The following is a 17,226-nucleotide window of genomic DNA, read 5'->3' as shown; positions in this document are numbered from 1 at the left end:
ATACTACACAGTGTACCATACTACACAGTGTACCATACTACACAGTGTACCATACTACACAGTGTACCATACTACACAGTGTACCATACTACACAGTGTACCATACTACACAGTGTACCATACTACACAGTGTACCATACTACACAGTGTACCATACTACACAGTGTACCATACTACACAGTGTACCATACTATACAGTGTACCATACTATACAGTGTACCATACTATACAGTGTACCATACTATACAGTGTACCATACTATACAGTGTACCATACTATACAGTGTACCATACTATACAGTGTACCATACTATATTCGCCTTCAGATTCTGCAATTCGCCCGTCGAATCTGTGAACTTTTAAAAAGACTTTTCGTTTTTCCTCAATAACTCCCGAACGGGTGGTCGTAGGGGGGCGTATTTAGGCTCATTTTGTAGGGGACGACGAGATCTACAATTTCTGCAATTTTTCCGTATCTCCAACGGTTTGAGAGTTATTGGCAAAAAACGAAAATTTTGCTAAATCTGAAGGGGTACCCCTTGGAAAAATCTCAGAAAAATCGAAAATTTTATTTTGTCAAAATTTCGAAAAATGCTTCGAATAAAAGTTGTAGGTACTGCTATTACCCACAAAAAAGGTCGTATACAATTTTCTTCTATCTCGAATACTTCAGAAATAGTCGAATTTTGTGCGCCACGCACAACGAATTGACGAGTCGAATTTTGGTCGCTAAATAATTAACACGTACAGTTCATCTCATTTTATTTATTTCGCCCATTCTACATTCTACAATATTTAGAATTGTATAGGTAAAAAGAATAGATATTCGCGTTATTCGTGGACACCGTTGTCGGAGCGTGGGTATAGGCAGTCGGTACGGTGAACGCGGTTAGATTCCGAGGGACCGGGAACAGGCGGGTAGGAAGAGGCTAGTCACCGGTAGCTAGGTGGCCAGTTAGCGGCCAAGTGTCGTGTTTGCGTTGGCTCGTCGTAAACCTGCCGAGAGGAGAGACCCCGGATAGCCACCGTGGAGGAGGCTGCGCCCATCTTTTCACCCTTCCTTCTTCTCTTCCTCTTCCGTCTCGCCTCGCATCGATTGAATATCGTCCGGCTGACACCGGACCAGCCGCTTCTCGGATCGCCGTTCGTGTAAAATCTGCCTGGGAATACGCGGAAAATAATACCTGACCAATGCCAACTGCCGACGCCGTTTCCCTCGATTCCGCGAAACGCGAGACCCTCCGTGCTCGCGCGGACATCTATTTATTTCAATGGGTCGTATTAATTAAAAATTGGCGGGTGCAAAAACGTTGTCGCCGAGTCGTTCATAGAACGAATAATTAAGCGGTCGTCGCCGAAACAGGTTTCGATTCAGCGTAGCAGGGGGAAAAAGGTTTCGGTGGTTTCTTGCCGAGGAGACCTTCGATCGATCTTTGAATGCAGACGCATTCCGCGGGAAGAAAGTATCCGGTACGCTCGAAACTCACGGTACCGTGGACTCATGAAAGTCGATGAACTGGCCCGATTCGTTCGAGAGTGTCGACGTCGACGACGTTACCATCGCATCGCATCGCATCGCATCGCATCGCATTGCATCGCGTCTGTTCTAAGATCGGCGAGGGACCATAGGGAAGGGCTTCGTCCAGCAGACTCCGATAATAGCTTCATTTGAAATTCATAATAGGAAACGGTTTCCGGGTCGCGAAGCGTTTTCAGAAAACGAGAACTCGCGGTTGTTCGCAGAAACGCCGGTAATGGAAAACCTCGTACGATCATTAAGAACATCGGCGGTGAAAAAAAAGACAGAATTCCTGTTTTTTTTTTTTCTTTTTCTCGTGGTCGTAAGTATCGTCTCGCGTTCTAGAGGACGCAGCCGGAACGGACAACATTTGCTGAAGAAGTTCGATGCTAAAGGCGGCGGCCACGCGAGGCGGCCTTGACGGATTTTCTTGCTCCGGCCGCATACTCGTTTTCGACCGCAAAAACGACCGACGACTCCGACCGCCTCGATCCTTCCTCCACTGACCCGACCTCTTTCGATCGATCCCGATCCATAAATCGATCCTCGCGCGACATCGATCGCTCCCGCGAATCTAAACTCGACTCTGTTTGTCCTGGTAACAATTTGGTCGACCAATCGGAGAACACCGTGGAAATTCTGATACAGCATTTAACGATTTATATCGCACGATCTTTGATAACGATCGAATCAGGGAATTCAGTGGAGGCGAAGCAGAATTGAACTTCGGGTCATCGACACCGTCGGTCCGTCCGCGGCGATTCAGAAGGAGAGCAGGAGGTGCTAGGAATAATAGGTGAAGCAGGCTGACCCTGACGGGGCTGTTTTTGTATGTAGTGCATGCTCGTCTTGCAACGGCCGTACAAAAGGACGCCTCCTCGCGATAATCCTTTATCGTTGTCCCGACCTCGTTCGAATAATCCGTATTCATAAACGGTGGAGTCATTAGTGAGCTCTCTTTGAGGCACGCGTGGGCAGGGTGGCGAGCAACCGGTGCGGTGGTTGCCAGAGGTAGCGGACGGAAAAAGGAGCAGCGGGAGAAAAGGGAACGCTTCTTAAAGCGACTCTGACAGAGACGAATACCGTTGATTCCGTTAATTTCGATAGAGTCCGGATAATGGTTCGTTTTCTCCGAGGTGCGAATACTCGAAAGCTGTCCAGGGTCAGTAGACTGGATGCATTTATAGAAAAATCTTATTAGTGCACAAAATGAAAGGTCAAAAGGGCAATGCATGTTGCGACTTCTATAAATTGACGTTAGAAATATCAAATGGCCGTCTCGTCTAAAGAATATAGAGCAGACCCTTAACTCCAGTTTCCATGACAGACAGAAGCGACTGAGAGAGGGATGGAACTACCCCTCATAGATGTTACGTAACCATCGACCGTTCTTCCTCTTGGTCGAGCGTTCGAGTACGTCTCTGCCGGGGAAGGCGCGTCATAACTCAGGGACATCAGCGTTCCGTGATTACGAGTCATTAAGGGGCCGCGAACCGGTCGTACCCTTTTGTGCGTACGCTCTCGTGTGTGCACCACGCACACTCGCGGCTCGTCTCGAAGTTCAAGGTGTACGCGCGGCGATGTTAAGCACGCGCGTGGAACCCGCCGCTCCGCTCGTGGCTCGCGGCTCGACTTTTGGCGCGTCTCGCCGCACCGCGCGGCCAGGGTGAAGAAGCCGGCCATTCAGATGGGTTCACCGGGCCCGCTCGTATTTTAGCATCGCTCGCCACGGGAGTCCCTATCTTCCCTCTTGTTTCTCGCTCGCTGCCTACCTCTCTATCCGCCTCTCTATTCTATCACTGGATACACGTGTATTTCTTTTTCATCGCCTTTTACGACGCCTCCGCACGGAGGTTCCGCACCTGTTTCGAGCTTTTATTAACGCCCGATTCGGATTTCACCGGTCCCTCTCTCGCGTCATCGTCGCAGGATACACCTGACGCTGGTCAATAACCGGTGCAAACGTCGAATCCAGTTTTTAAACATGTTACACGTTTCATAGACTCTTTACGTTATTCGTTACTGACGCGACACGAACTGATCGACGACTCCTATTTCTATAGTACTTCCAGTCTGATTTGAACTCTTACAATATTAAGACAATATATTTATAACGAAAGCTTCTTTATACAATGGGACACGGATACGCCTAAAGGCAAACGAATTTCCATACGCCTTTCCTCTGTTCTTCTGGACAAACTTGGTCGTTTGAATACTTGCACTCGAGGTTGAACAATGAGTGCCCACGCGAATTCCGGATCACGTGAAGGAGGTGCACGGTTAGGAGCGATTCCTTTATCGCGTCGCGTCGATTCGATCCGCGAGATTTACTGACTAATGGCGCAATCTGTAAACTCGCGTGAAACGCGGCTAAAGGTTTCCGCCGTTCTACGGGAATAACTGCGCAGCGGCGTGATGCGCGCAAGAAAATGTTTAAGCGCGGCCGCGGGCAGCAGTCCGTTCGCGCAAGAAACCGCCAATCCGCGACATCCTCCTCCTCGGGACACGCTGCCTAATGCTCGATTCGCATGAGCCGAACCTCTCCCCGGTATGTACTTACATCAGCCTGCAACGATACCGTGTTTTTTTCTATTCAACATCTTTCCCGAATTATTCCGTCTTAATCGCGTATAGAAAAACAATGCACAGAAGTTTCTAAATATTTCTTTAGTATTAGTAATCCAACGTGGACATTTACGATGTTCGAACGATCAGTGATAAATATATGAATGATTCGGGCTGTCATTGAAAGATGAAGTTAAAACGGTGAGATCGTCAGTCGATAGGGTTAATAGCCCCTGGCTTCTCGGTCGTCGCGTAGTGGCTCTGGTTCCTGGCGCGTTCGACACGGTCTCTTAATGTTCCCAGATAGGGCGTCGGTCCCGAAGTTCACGAAAACCCTCGGAGGCAAACAAATTGCCCGAAGGTAGAACGTAAGCGGCCTGGTTCTTTCCGCTCGCGGTTATTTATAACGGCGCAGAGGGCACCGAAACGGCGGAGTGCGTTAACGCGGTTTTTGCTCGGAAGTCAGATAAAAGTCGCATCCTGCCGCGGTTCCAGCGTCGCGACCAAATTCGCAAAAACCGTGGTGCCTCCGCCGCGTGAACAATCTCGCGCTTATAGCGACTTCGGGTGCGTGTTCTGGCCGTGTCCGGTCGTGTTCGACGACCAGAGAGAGAGAGGGAGAGAGAGAGGAAAAAAAAGAGAGAGAGACGTTCTGTGGACTGTTTCGACCGCGTGAAGAGAAGTCGCCGTGAAGAAGGAGTTGAAACGGGAAAGGGAAAAAAGGGATGGCGAAACAGCGCGGATATTATTTGCCATTAAAGCGAGGGACAATTTAAAAGCTATTACTATTACTCACGGCCTTCGTGTGTATACGCTGGCCAGCTCTCTCGGCCGGTGTTTCGCGATCGCGGACACACATCTCCGGTTTTCTGCCCGGGACGAGCGTTTCTTCGGGACCCCGGGATCGTTTCGCGTGACCGACCGCGTTTCGTGTCCTTCCGCCGTGTCCCGTCCCTCCCCTCGCTCGATTTTCACGCCGCGAGTGCTTCGCCGCGAAACGGAAAACAAATTGCCTGGCTCTTCTTCAACGAAATCATTTTATCTATTAGACGCTGTAGCTGCTTCGTCTTTGTGATAATAACACAATGTCGGTGTCCGATTCGCGAGACATCGGATGGATCATTCGGCGAGTGCCGTTAACGGCGAACGAGTCGGTTGTGGCTACCAAGCGTTCTTGAATTCCTCCGGGAGATTAAGATCGGTAAGGAAAAGTCTCGGTTACGGCGACGTATGCGTGCCTCGGCTCCGTTAAGACGAAACGCGCAAGAAACCACGGGACGAGAGGGGATGAAAGGCGAGAAACGAGGGAGGGGAACAAAAATCTCAGAGGTCGTCCCTCGTTAGTCTCGGATCCTCGTGTAACGGCGTCGGTCCATTAAACAAACAGCAATTTCGGGTACTCGGACTTCGCAACACCGCGAACCGAGCCGGAAATCCTGCGAATTCGTGAAATGCTCTGTAATCCCGGCCGAAACAATTAACTCGTCGTTCTCGTCGAGTGATTTAGCGTGGAGAAACGTACTTTACGAGTCTCCCCAGTCTCGTTTTATTCAGTTTGATCGCGGACGAACAATTTCGGCAGTCACGACGCCGACTGGAAATCGTTCGATGCGCTCCGACAAAAACTACCCTCGAGCGCGGCTAGTGTGTGCGGGCAGGTGCAAGATTAGAATTGAAATCGGAAGGGAACTATCGCCTCCGGAAATGCATCTGTACGAAACGTTTCGTTTTCTTCGAAGCGATGAAAGGGACCGGTGTCCAGGCAAATTACACGGATTTCGAGATCCGGTTCAAATAAAAAGAAACACTGCACACCGCGCCCTGTTTTAAATAAAAATTCAAATTCGGAGCTGGACGCGCACGAATTTCGTCCGAGATCGCCTCGGTAATCGGAAATAACGGCCGATCGGACTTTATACACATGTTGCAATTGTCGGGGAGAAAGGTCGGCCGTTGCGGAGGACCGGGAGTGGTTTATCGCGGACCCTCGTCTCCTCTTCCGTTCGGAGTAGCAATAATTAGGCGTAGTCTTTCGAGGGTGCGGCGATCCGCGCGCATGATATTCCTGTCAGCGAGGAACAAACTGGCCTACGTAGAAACTGGGCCTTACCGCGCGGTGGACTTTCGAGACAAACGGCCGATAGGCAATTAATCTCGTCCCTCTTTTCATTCCAGTTACCCGCGCCCCGGCCAGAAAGAAAAAGGTTCACGCGAGACGGATGAAAAATTCCGCGCGGTATCGTCGTCCGTATACACCGTCCAATTTGAGAGCGATATCTTAACCCGTCGGGCCGCAATAAATAATGCCGGTTGCTGGAACTTCTGGACACGCGGATTAACGCTGAGAGCCCTCGTTCTATCGCGATTAACCCTTTCCCCTTTTCGCGACGCGCCGTTTTCGCGCCCATCTTCATCGCGATCGAGAAAAACGATTTGCCCGCTCGTTAGTCTCACGAATTGCCACCGCGATCTCAATTCTCCGTGCTCGTTAACCTTTCATAACTGTGATTCATTCTCTAATCCCTATTAACGCCGTCATAGTCACCGAGAGATAAAAGAAAAACCAGGCGTGCGGATTGTACGAGCGGAACAGGTGCGCCGAGCGGATCGTCGTGTCTCGATCTCGCGCTCCGGATACATGTACCGCCTACGGTGCCGGATTATGGAACGATACCGCTGAAAACGACGGAGATCGAGTTCTGGACGATCGGCGCGGCGTTTCGTACCTTTCTCGGCTCCGCGGTGAGTCGTTGCGTGCTCCGAAAGGCGAACTCGCTGCCCGGAGAGTTCGTTTCGTCGCGAGGAGTAGGAAGGCGTTTCCGGTGAAATAAATTTGCCCTCACGCGAAACGAGTCGCCTCCCTCTTTTTCTTTTCACCCTCTTCGTACGCTTCGGGATGATTATGGTAAAGTGGCGCGTACAATGGCTCTTTGAATAAACATAAGACGGTTTAGAGGTATAAAAGTAACGAGAGACCCACTGCTACATTGTCTTCTCTATGCTTATTACGTTAATAAGCGTTCGGTCGAGCAAAATTTTATTCAGATTAACGAGGACCCTACGTGATCTCTAATAGCATGCGAACGAGCGTTTAATTGCATTCATTAGGAGGTCGCACTTTTCTTGCACAATAGAGAAGTCAAACAATCGTTTTCCGAACAAATTAAGCGAGGGTACGGCCTCCGGTAACTGTGGGATTCACGCGCGGCTCGCAGCACAATCGGTAATGCATGCAATTTTTTCGCGTGTCCGCTTTGACGCGTCGCGCGTGCTTTCTTCCGCGCGATCAATCGCCGCCTTACGAGCCAAAGAAAGGGACTTAATCGTAAAGGATTCATTAAACGCGTCTCGGTGCGTACCGCTTTGTGGCCGGGCTCTATCCGTTGATCGTCATTCAGCTCGTGTAGCCCGGCGACGATGAAAAGTTTATCGAGGCGCTTCGTCATGCAGCCGCGGTCCTGGCATCGCGCACCGTCGTCGTCCCGCGGTTCCGTTCGCCGACTGTCAATCGACCAATACGAACGACCTATCGCTTGTCGTGTGTCAATCATACGATCTATAGTCGTCGCGCGTATCTGCCACCCCTCCGTCTCGATTGACCCGTTCGCATCATGCAAAAGAATGGCTCTATCGTCGACGTTCTTCCCCGTCGTACTGTCTTCTTATTCGTTCGATTTGTCATTCGCGTTTTAATTCTGACTACTGATTAGAATTGAAACGTGAAACACGGCAATTAAATTCTAATTGCGTCGGCTCGGACAGAAAGAGCTCTGGTCTACCTACGGGTACGATCGGTCGGCGATAGGGCTGCACGAAACCAGTGGTGAATAGTACAAAAACCAGATCTATTCGGTGAAATTAAGCGTATCGCGCACGAGTTTCTGGCGATTATCGCGGTAGCGTGAAACTGACGTACAAATCGAACGGGATTAAAAGCTTTCCCTCTTCTCGGTAATTAATGTCGGGGGTTTATTCAAATCGCGATCCCCAAAACGATACCAGCGGATCTGCACGCGTAAGTACTTACACAGTTGCACACTCGTGCGCGGGGATTCATCGCCGAGTTTCTCGCGGCTTTCGCTCGTAATTAACGTGACCGGCTGGTTCCGTTAATTCGGCAAACTCGTGGCTCGAGTACGGAGCGGGGCAAAGTTTTGTGTAAAAGAAAAAACCAATAGAAAGAGAGAGAGAGAGAGAGAGGGAATTATTTCGTGGAACGGTGTATCGATACGCCAGATCTCTCCCTCCAGTTGACCATCGTGAGACGCTAGCCGCATAAATTAATTACCGAGCCGGATTTCGCCGAGTAACTTCGTGATTAGAGAATCGCGCCGGTTTAATCAGTCCTTACCGGTGGACTTAACCCTTCTCTATTGTACCTCCTGTACCGTGTGATTCAGCGCTGCTTTCAATTTACGCGATGCCCTTTTCTCGTCCATAGCGCGTTTCACTTCGTTATTCGTCTCGACGATTCAATGTCTATCGATTAAACGTAACCTCGGTTCGCACACGGTTTTCCCGAATCGTGCGATTTCTCACGAGGTCAAAGGGAGGAATCTAGACGCGGACAGGCGAAATGAAAAGGATGAGAAGACGCGGGTCCCTGCCTCTGTCTCCGCCGCGTGGTGTCCGCGCGCGCCGCTCCGGTCCCGGAGGTTTTACATTCCGCGAGGATTTATCGTAGGAAAGAACGTGTTCGCCGGTGTAGAAGCAGCGTCATGAAGGGGACCGTGATCTGACTACATCTCTTATACGTGCCATATATCAGCATGCCGGCAGGCAAGAAGGGCACGAGTGAGTTCTGTGTCCTAGCAGAGGCGACTATGATACATACAATTGTATACACTACCGTCGACGACTATTCGGCACGATGGAATAATAAACTTTCATCCGTTCGACGAGAATTGTTTAACTAAATCGAATGAGAAATTCTTGTGCGAGCGTGGAGAGTCGAGGACGGATTTGGACGAGGTACCCGGTGTACCGAAAAGGGAGAGAAACGCGGTGAAAAGAACGGAACGCGGAGAGAGATTTTCGTATTATTTCTGGGAATTCTTGGGGCGATCGTCCTAGCGATACCGGGGACCGAGGACTCTCGGTGCCCTTTTTCCTTCCATCTTGGTCGGTGGATCCGAGATGGACAAGGGAGAAAAACGAGGAAGGAGGAACCGGGCGGAGAAGACGGGTTCGGTGTAATCGAGATGACTCGTGGCTCTCGTACGCGAGCCTGACGAGACTTCGCCAACAGCCGTCCTTTCTTCCACGGCGAGTTTCTTAAAAGGCTGCCCGGCCGTGGCTTGGGTTTCTTGCGTTTTCGACGGTACGGCGCGGCGCTTCGGAGACCGTCCGCAGCTTTTTAAGCACCCGACGGGAAAGGAGCGATTAAACATCGATCGACGCTCGCCTTCTTCTCCTTCGGCCCCGACCCATTTGCATCATCGCCGGAACGTCACACAGTCGATCGCTTAATTATTAATTAAACGTAAGAGAGTCTAGACACGGTAAAAAGAATTGCTCGGCTAGGAACGCGAACGAACCGAAGCTTTTGCCGCTGGTCACAGCGTGGAGATCAGTTTGGTCTGTTTTGATGGGACGAATCGAGCGAGATGAGCCAATCCGATTACGAGAGCTCGTCTACCAGGGATTAGGCTACTGGGAACGAACGTATAGGATTCGATGACGTTTACGTCTGTCACGGCCGAGCCGATGAGAACGCGTTCGTCATTCCGTTCGTCGTCGCCGTCGTACGGTTTCCGCGCGGAGTGACGTGGCATGACGTAATTAAACAGGTTCGCATTATCCGGCAGTTAACTCGAACGTCGTAGGAGACACCTCTTTTTTGCGCGTTCGACCGAGGAAGCCCGCGCCGAGGAATCTCTCTCCTTCTTTCATTCTCTCGCCATTTGCTCGTTTTTCTGGCCACCGTCGTTCGCCCTCTTCTTCCATCGTTCGTGGCCCCCGCGCTCGCTTTTTCTGCTTTCCTCGTGCCGTTCCGTCGTGTCGCCGCGCCGCCGCGGTACCAGCCGTGGCTTTCGAGGTAGCCGTAAACCTAAGCTTAATTACCAATTAGACGTAGCGCGGAGGCACGCTTTCGCCCCGGTAAAATCGATTAGTGGCATTGGACACGACGAGTAGGTACACTGTTGCGCTCCGCGCTTCTCGTCGCGGATTACGCCTTCGACGCTCGCACCAATTTATCGGTTACACTGCCGCGCACGCTAGCACGTTCACGCGGCACACGTCCCCGTGCCATCGGTTATGCAAATGTCGCGGAAATCCACGGCTAATTTCCAATTCTCGAAACTCCTTTCGAGATCGAAATCGGGATGACTTTCCTGAAAGCTTTCTCGCACGGGAAGATAGTAGATACCGATAGAACCGTCCCGGCGCAACGTTCCTCCGTCGATTATCTTTCTTTTTTTTTTTTCTTCTTCTCCTCCCTTTACGAATCCGTGTCGTGACGATTACCGCGTGAGAAACGGTGGACCACAGGCAAGAGTTATTCGGGAAAGGGGTAATTAATACGTTTCACCGCGCTTTCGAGCGGAGATCAGCCGCGGAAGATAAACGAACGTGAAAGTGGACCGAGTTTTATTGCCGCGGGCGTGCCGTTTTAGTGTTCGGTGACAGGGGAAGAGAGTATCCGGTGTCCACTGTCCGATCCCGGGTAAACGGCGAACGGCACGCCGCGCTGGCGTTGCATCCCCACCGGTTTTGGCCCCGGCACCGCACCGGTGCATGCGCGTATGTCGATGCTCGCCGGTAACACAGGAACTCCTGGACCCGGGTATCAATTTATGCGGTGCAACATTGTCGGAACGCGGCGCGCTCGGTCCTGGCCCTGGGCTGTCGGGGGGGTCCAGGGGATGGGCCCACACGGAGAAACCCTGTATTCGGAGGAGAGTGCCTTGTAAGACCGTGTTGGAGGTCAACGATAATTCAGGCAGGAGAATACCAGACCGGTTAACTCTCGAGCTGAAAGAACTCCGCTTAAAATTATACTCGTTCGATTCGAGCACGGCTCCCTCTATTCCTCTTCTTCTTATTCCTCTAGTATCCCTACTTCGCCCCGTCCGCCTGCCTCCTTCTTCTTCCTCCTTTTTCCGCCGTCGCCTCTTCTCTCGTTTGTTTTTTTTCTTTTGCTTCTCTTCCTCCTCGCTACTTCTGTTTCTCTTTCCGCCTCCCTCGCTGCTTCCCTCCTTTTCTCGCCTTCTTGCCCCCGACTATGTCTTTTTTCATTTCCGGCCTGGATGGACGGGTGGCGGAGAAATGCGTACACCGACAGGAAAGATTCCTTCCGCGGTTCTCGTTTTTTACTAGAATCCGTTTTTCGACCGAACGCTTTCGGGTCTGTCGATCATGCGCGCGAGTCGCGATCCATCCCCTGGCTATTGCCAGGAACCCGACTCTAGCCCGAAGCTATTTTATTTTCCGTCGCGCGTCCAGGAAATCGAAGCCGAAACGAGTGACGCGCGAACGTACCGCTCCTTCCCGTCTCGGGGACTCAATTTGTCAACGAGGATGCGTGGTTTTGTTCCACGAACCGGATTCCGTTTCGATGTACGCGCGACGGGGCAAAACACGCGGCACCCGCCTCGGCACGCTCGCCCGATTATCGAGCTCGCCCTCCTTCCGTTCGTTTCTCTTTCTCCCCGGGTCCCCTGTCCCCTTTTTTCCCTCCTACCCGGGGCCCTCGCGAGGAGGCGGTAGTACCCGCCGAATTAGTCGACACGATCCAGCGGAGCCGATGAATATTCGATGACGACTGTTACCTCGTGTCGCGTCGCGATTCCTCTGCGAGGAGAGATCCGTGTCGAAAGCGGCGGCTCCGCTCGCGTATTTAACGGTACAACCGATTCGCGAGGGGCCGTAAAAGAGATTCGTGGCAACGACCGAAGTCGGAGCGAAACGTTCTCGAAACGGCGATGGAACGGATCCTGGTGTTCGGGTCCTCGAAATTCGAAACAACGAGGACGCCGGCAAGGACGGGCAGTGATTCGCGAAGAAGGGTTGAGACTCGGGGGGGGAAAGAAACAGCCTCTTTGGGCGATTAAACGACTTAGGGTCCGCGGCAAAGACGCCGCCTCGTGGACAACGCCGGAATGATTAAATAAATTAGTTGCTCGACAAAGAAGGGCAGCAGCGGGATGACTGGATGGGATCCGTACGAGGATAATCCCCGTTGAATTCCTCCTAATTATGCACGCTTTACCACCATGGCTACCAGACCGAAGGAGCGAGCCAGCGATCGGGTGGCGCAGGGGGAACCAGCGAAACGGGAAGAAAGAGAACGGCGGGAGCACGCGAGAAGAAGAGGGCAGGACACGTTCTTCTCCTACCTATACGTTCCACGTTTCTTCTCTCTTTTCTCCTGCGAGTGTTTCGCCCGTTCGTTCGACCGTCTCGTTCTACCACGAGGTGCTGCACTTCTACCGTCGGCCGTTTTACTTACAAATTCAATAAGCATATATCATATTTAATGCACGCCCTGAGCCGGGAATGTTTCGGCCGCCCTGGACCACCTTTCTCTTCGTGGCTGCTGGACTCTTCTCTCCTCATTCAGCTTTGTACTCGCCCTACCCTTTCTCTCTCTCTCTTTCTCTCACCGTCTGAAACTTCGTCGCGTTTCCGGTCAGATACGCGGTCGCCGAGATCGAGGAGAATCGATTCTCGCGTTCGCCGGTGAATCGCGGTCTCGAACGTTTTACGACCCCGGTATAGACCTCACGCGTCGTGGAACGGCGAACCGGAGGTTCGCTTCCTCGGCGAACCGTGTCGGTGAGGGATTCGCGATCCCTTTATCGCCGGATGATTAACGTCCATCAGTGTCAAGGATCGGCAGCCCTGTCGATCGTATCTCAAAGGAGCGTATCGTTCGAACGCATAACTCGTCGGGCCCGGGCCCGGGCCTCCCGATACCTACCGACCACGAATCGCGGCCGAGCGCCTACTTCGTTAGAGTTTACGCGTGCACTGGTTATCCACGGGGTATACAAGCGGCGTGTTTTATTACCCGGAACCAATTACACCCTTGCTCTCATTGTCAGCGCGGTGATTTCAGCTACGGTGTCAGCCACCGCCGACCCGTTAGTACGTATTCTTCGGTGGCCAGTCGAGAGGTCCCCGTTCTAACCGACACCTTCGTGTACGCGGGCCGATATACACGGCTCCGCACACGCAGTCGTACATACTGGTGGTACATGCGCGGACGGACGGGGAAAGGAGTAACACACGCAACACCGCTCGAGATCGTAGTCGTAACGTAATGCGTTACTCACCGCACCGGCGGCGGTCGACGTTCGATAGAGAACGAGATAGCGGCACGTCGCGTCGTCGTACGGTGGGAGGCCGCGTATCGGGACGTATCTACTAATTAATTTATACAGCCTCTCTTACCCTCGAACGACTCGCACTAATAGAAACGGGACGAGATGAAGCGGGGATTAGTTTTTAATAGATCGTTAAACTTAACAGCCCGCACGACGGGCCCGTGACACGGTGTACGTCCCGCGGAACGGTGCCGTTCAAACGCGCTTTTTTATCTAATGAAACGTGTAATCGCAGAAAAACTGCTGTGAGCGCACGCGGTATTTAGAAATTGCGAATATGAAAGATATTGGCAAACGATCAGATGAAACGCGAAGACGTCGTTTTCCATCCGTTTCGTGAAATCATGCTTATAAATGGTCACGATTCCTGACGAAGCATCATTTAAAGGAATAGTTATATTTCAAATCTGATCGCCGGCACTCGGTTACGCTCATGGCAAATCGACGAAAAGGGCGTTAATATTATTTATAACGATAATTAAGAGCAGCCAGGGGCGATACCGATGGGAGGAAGAAGCGGGCTGACGGTCGGCCGCGTGCGAGCGCCACGGGAGGCCATAAAATATCTTTAATGCCTTTCCGATTCAAATTTGGCTCTTAATGGCAGTAATACCGATCGGTACCGCGACGACGAGCGAGTCGAATGGTTGCTCGCACCTGCGCTGATCTATACCGGCCGCGTCCTCCGTAAGAGCGTGGGTGCATCTCCGAGCCGATCTACCGGCGATATCGTCGAACCGAGATTAAGACCTTCTCTCGCTTTCGCGTGTTCGTTTTGTTACAAACGGGCGCGACGGTTCAGAAAATACGTCTCCGCGTGAAACGCGATTACTGGAACCGAGACATCGTCACTGTTTTATAATACTCGTCGCCTACGATCGGTAATTCTCTTCTAGTCCGTTGCCCTCTTTGCGGAGGAGTCGACGTTCCCGCGATTTTTAACGGAGAGAAAGAAATGGTTATACGGTGACGGTGAGAGCAAGATATAATCCGGAACGACTCGCGACGCGATGATCGACCGATGGAATCGAAGGTTCTTGCCGGGCGACGTTCCTCCGCGTACAATCTCAAGGACACTCGACACCCTGGAATCCAGGGCCCGTGGAACCGCGGCTCGTCGCGGGACTTTTTCGCTCGCTCCACGAGCGGACCGGGAAAACTGTAAAGAGGCGACGCTCTGCAAAAACTCCGCACGCCGAGACCATTTAAAACGGTTACGTAAGTCGGTCCTTAAAATAGATTCGTTCTCAATGAGGAGGACTGAGAAAATGATTTCGTTCTATTTCTTAATTTGTCTCCGTTTTAATCCAAGAGACCGAAGGCTCGCGTTTGCATATACATATACGCGTTTTCTACTTTCGCGTGTTCGAGCACAGCGAAAGGGTTACGTATCGGTTCGATGCGTCGCTGACGCGTCCCGTCCGAGAAATACGAGGCGGTGTTCCCGGTACAAGATGTGCATATATATGTGCGTATATATATATATATATTCCTTCGCCACGAATTGCCGTGCACGATAAATACGTCGGATCCAGGGATTCTCGCATTACCGTGGAATAAAAAAGGGCACGGGGGCCGAAAAATATAGTCTCCGCAAATACAGATCTAATAACTTGTCCGCTCACGTGGCGCGAAAGAAACTTTCCAAAAGCGATTTACGGCGAAATTTACCGGTATGTCGGGCACCGCTGCATAATTCATGGCGCCCCGGGTGCCGACCCCATCCATTCGGTCCGCGACGCGACTCCGCGCCTCCACCCGGGGACCAGTTCGCAGAAAGCGTTCGACCGAGAGAGAAAGTCCCACCCTGGCCGTAAAACGCGATCGCCCCGCGTTTCTCCTCGCGCGACACCCCGCGAGCCGATTACGTAACTCCGTGCCGGTGACGCGAATTCGAGGCCGCGACCCGAGATCCGTCCGGCCGTTACCAGCGGTGCAGCCTCGAGAACGATAAGAGTAGAATCTCTGGACGCGTAGCGTCGGTTTAGAAGATCGAACATCGAAGGGGAGCACCGCGAGGTGAACGCATTCCAAAGTAGGCGGATGAGCGACACTGCTTTCAATAAGGCAAGAACACGGGTCCGGCAAACCGCAAGTCATGTTGCTTCATTACGCCGCCCCACGTGAGAGTAAGATGAGACTTCGAAACTAACTTAAGCCGCTCTGATGGGACCCGCCTCGTGCGTAGCCGGGGCCCCCGATAGAGCTCCGAGGCTACGCGTATAACGTTCCTCTCCACCTCCCCCTCGCAGCCGTTGCCTCGTAAGAACACCGTCGGATATTCCACGGACGCGTTGTAAATTCTCGCGAGGAATTGCATTTACCTGTACTGCCCCGTAACGACCGTTAATTAAACCCGCGCGCGAGCATCTACGCTTTTCCGTGGTTCTAACTGAACATTGCGTAATCTTCCTACGCTCGCGGTCTCCCGATCGGGAACGGAGGTCCGCCTCGCGACTGATTTGGAACGCGAAGAATAAGTAGAGGATATACAAGCGTATATACGAGTATTCCGTATTTAGAGTTCGCGGGTAAAGGGAATGCGATAATTCATTTGGATCCTCGCGGTCGTCAGGGCATTTCAAACGCATTAGAACAAACGAGCGAACAAAGAGAGGCCGGCCAATCTCGGCTCGTCCGGTTTTACGAAGCGGTCGATGCGGTGTCGGGTTTAACCTCGGGAAAGAAGTGGCCTATATGATCGCGGTTATTCGTCTCTGCCTCCTCTGCCGCGTCGTCGTGTGTGCTCACCGACTTTGTTTCCTCTCCGCGGTGGCGGAATCGCGAGTGCTCACGAGAGGTGGAGAGGCATGATTAAACGCTAGGAGGAAACGCGCGGTTACCGCGAGGCGGTCTCTCTAAGATGAGTTAGAATCGAGCGGTCGGTTACGCCACGAACCGCGCGGCTAATTGGAATTTAGTGATCGTAAGTCGCGCCGAGTGACCCCGTGGAATCGCAATTTTCAGATTGCCTCTCCATGGGAACGAGCGCGCGCGCGGTGCCTCCGAAAAGTATCAACGCATGCTCTCCTCGGTAACGCTCGTCGTATTTTTAATTCAGTCGCTGCGGCACCGTCGTAATAAGATCTTATTAAATGGCATTTAAATGCAAAAATGGGTACCGCTTAATGCGGTAGTAGATACTTTCTGCGGACGGTCGTAATGTTCACGAGCGTGTGTTACACGCTAGAGGCGATCGATAATCGCTTCCCGAAAAGATTTATACACCGGGCCCGGTCGAATTCGGGGATTGCGTGCTCGTAATTTCGCTAACATTGTTGCTATAATGCACGAAACCCGGCGCACAATATTTTACAGGATGAGACCCGATGAGTCATCGTCCAGATTAACTTTCAAATCTTGTGCCGATCGCGGCTGTCTCGCCGCGATTTTCATGAGGGAATTCGCGGATACGCCGGGATTCACGTGGTCGCTCGGGAGATAGCGATCTACATCCTTGATTCCACAGGTTGTCGCGGAGCCGGCGGATCGTAAAACCGAAACGTCAAAACGCGCACCGGTTCCCGGTGTACACGCCCACCCACGTACAGAACCGCTCACGTACACGGAAGCCCATCATCTCCCTTCCTCGTTTTCTGTAAAAATTATCTTGATCCGTAATTTCATTAACCGCGACTCCCTCCGGTATTTCGCTTACCAAGTCACAAAGTTCGCGAAGCCACGTCGTCGCCACTTTTTGCAAATGTTTCGTGTTTCTCGAGAGGGAATCTCATCGGCAATTCATGCCGTTCATGCAAGGTAGAAGAGTTCCGTGCGAATTAAGGATGTATCGGCTATACAGTCAATCCCAAAA

General features: G+C 51.9%; 2 protein-coding genes across 2 annotated transcripts in view; one reads left to right on the top strand and one right to left on the bottom strand.

Moving 5' to 3' along the window:
* ds (dachsous cadherin-related 1) overlaps positions 1 to 17,226 on the top strand; it is a 188,125-nt gene that overhangs the window by 119,621 nt on the left and 51,278 nt on the right. The window lies entirely within an intron of this gene.
* On the bottom strand, positions 814 to 7,709 carry LOC113464251 (uncharacterized). The gene is made up of 3 exons (XM_026813063.1): positions 7,443 to 7,709; positions 6,810 to 7,011; positions 814 to 1,159 (listed from the first exon to the last, which is right to left on the bottom strand). The coding sequence occupies exons 1-3, from the start codon at positions 7,632 to 7,634 to the stop codon at positions 933 to 935; spliced, it is 621 nt and encodes a 206-aa protein (XP_026668864.1). The 5' UTR covers positions 7,635 to 7,709; the 3' UTR covers positions 814 to 932.

This window comes from Ceratina calcarata, unplaced genomic scaffold (genome assembly GCF_001652005.2).
Source record: "Ceratina calcarata isolate Rehan_Ccalc_2016 unplaced genomic scaffold, ASM165200v1 scaffold308.2, whole genome shotgun sequence".
Classification (NCBI taxonomy): domain Eukaryota; kingdom Metazoa; phylum Arthropoda; class Insecta; order Hymenoptera; family Apidae; genus Ceratina; species Ceratina calcarata.
This window is presented reverse-complemented; position numbering and strand designations above follow the sequence as displayed.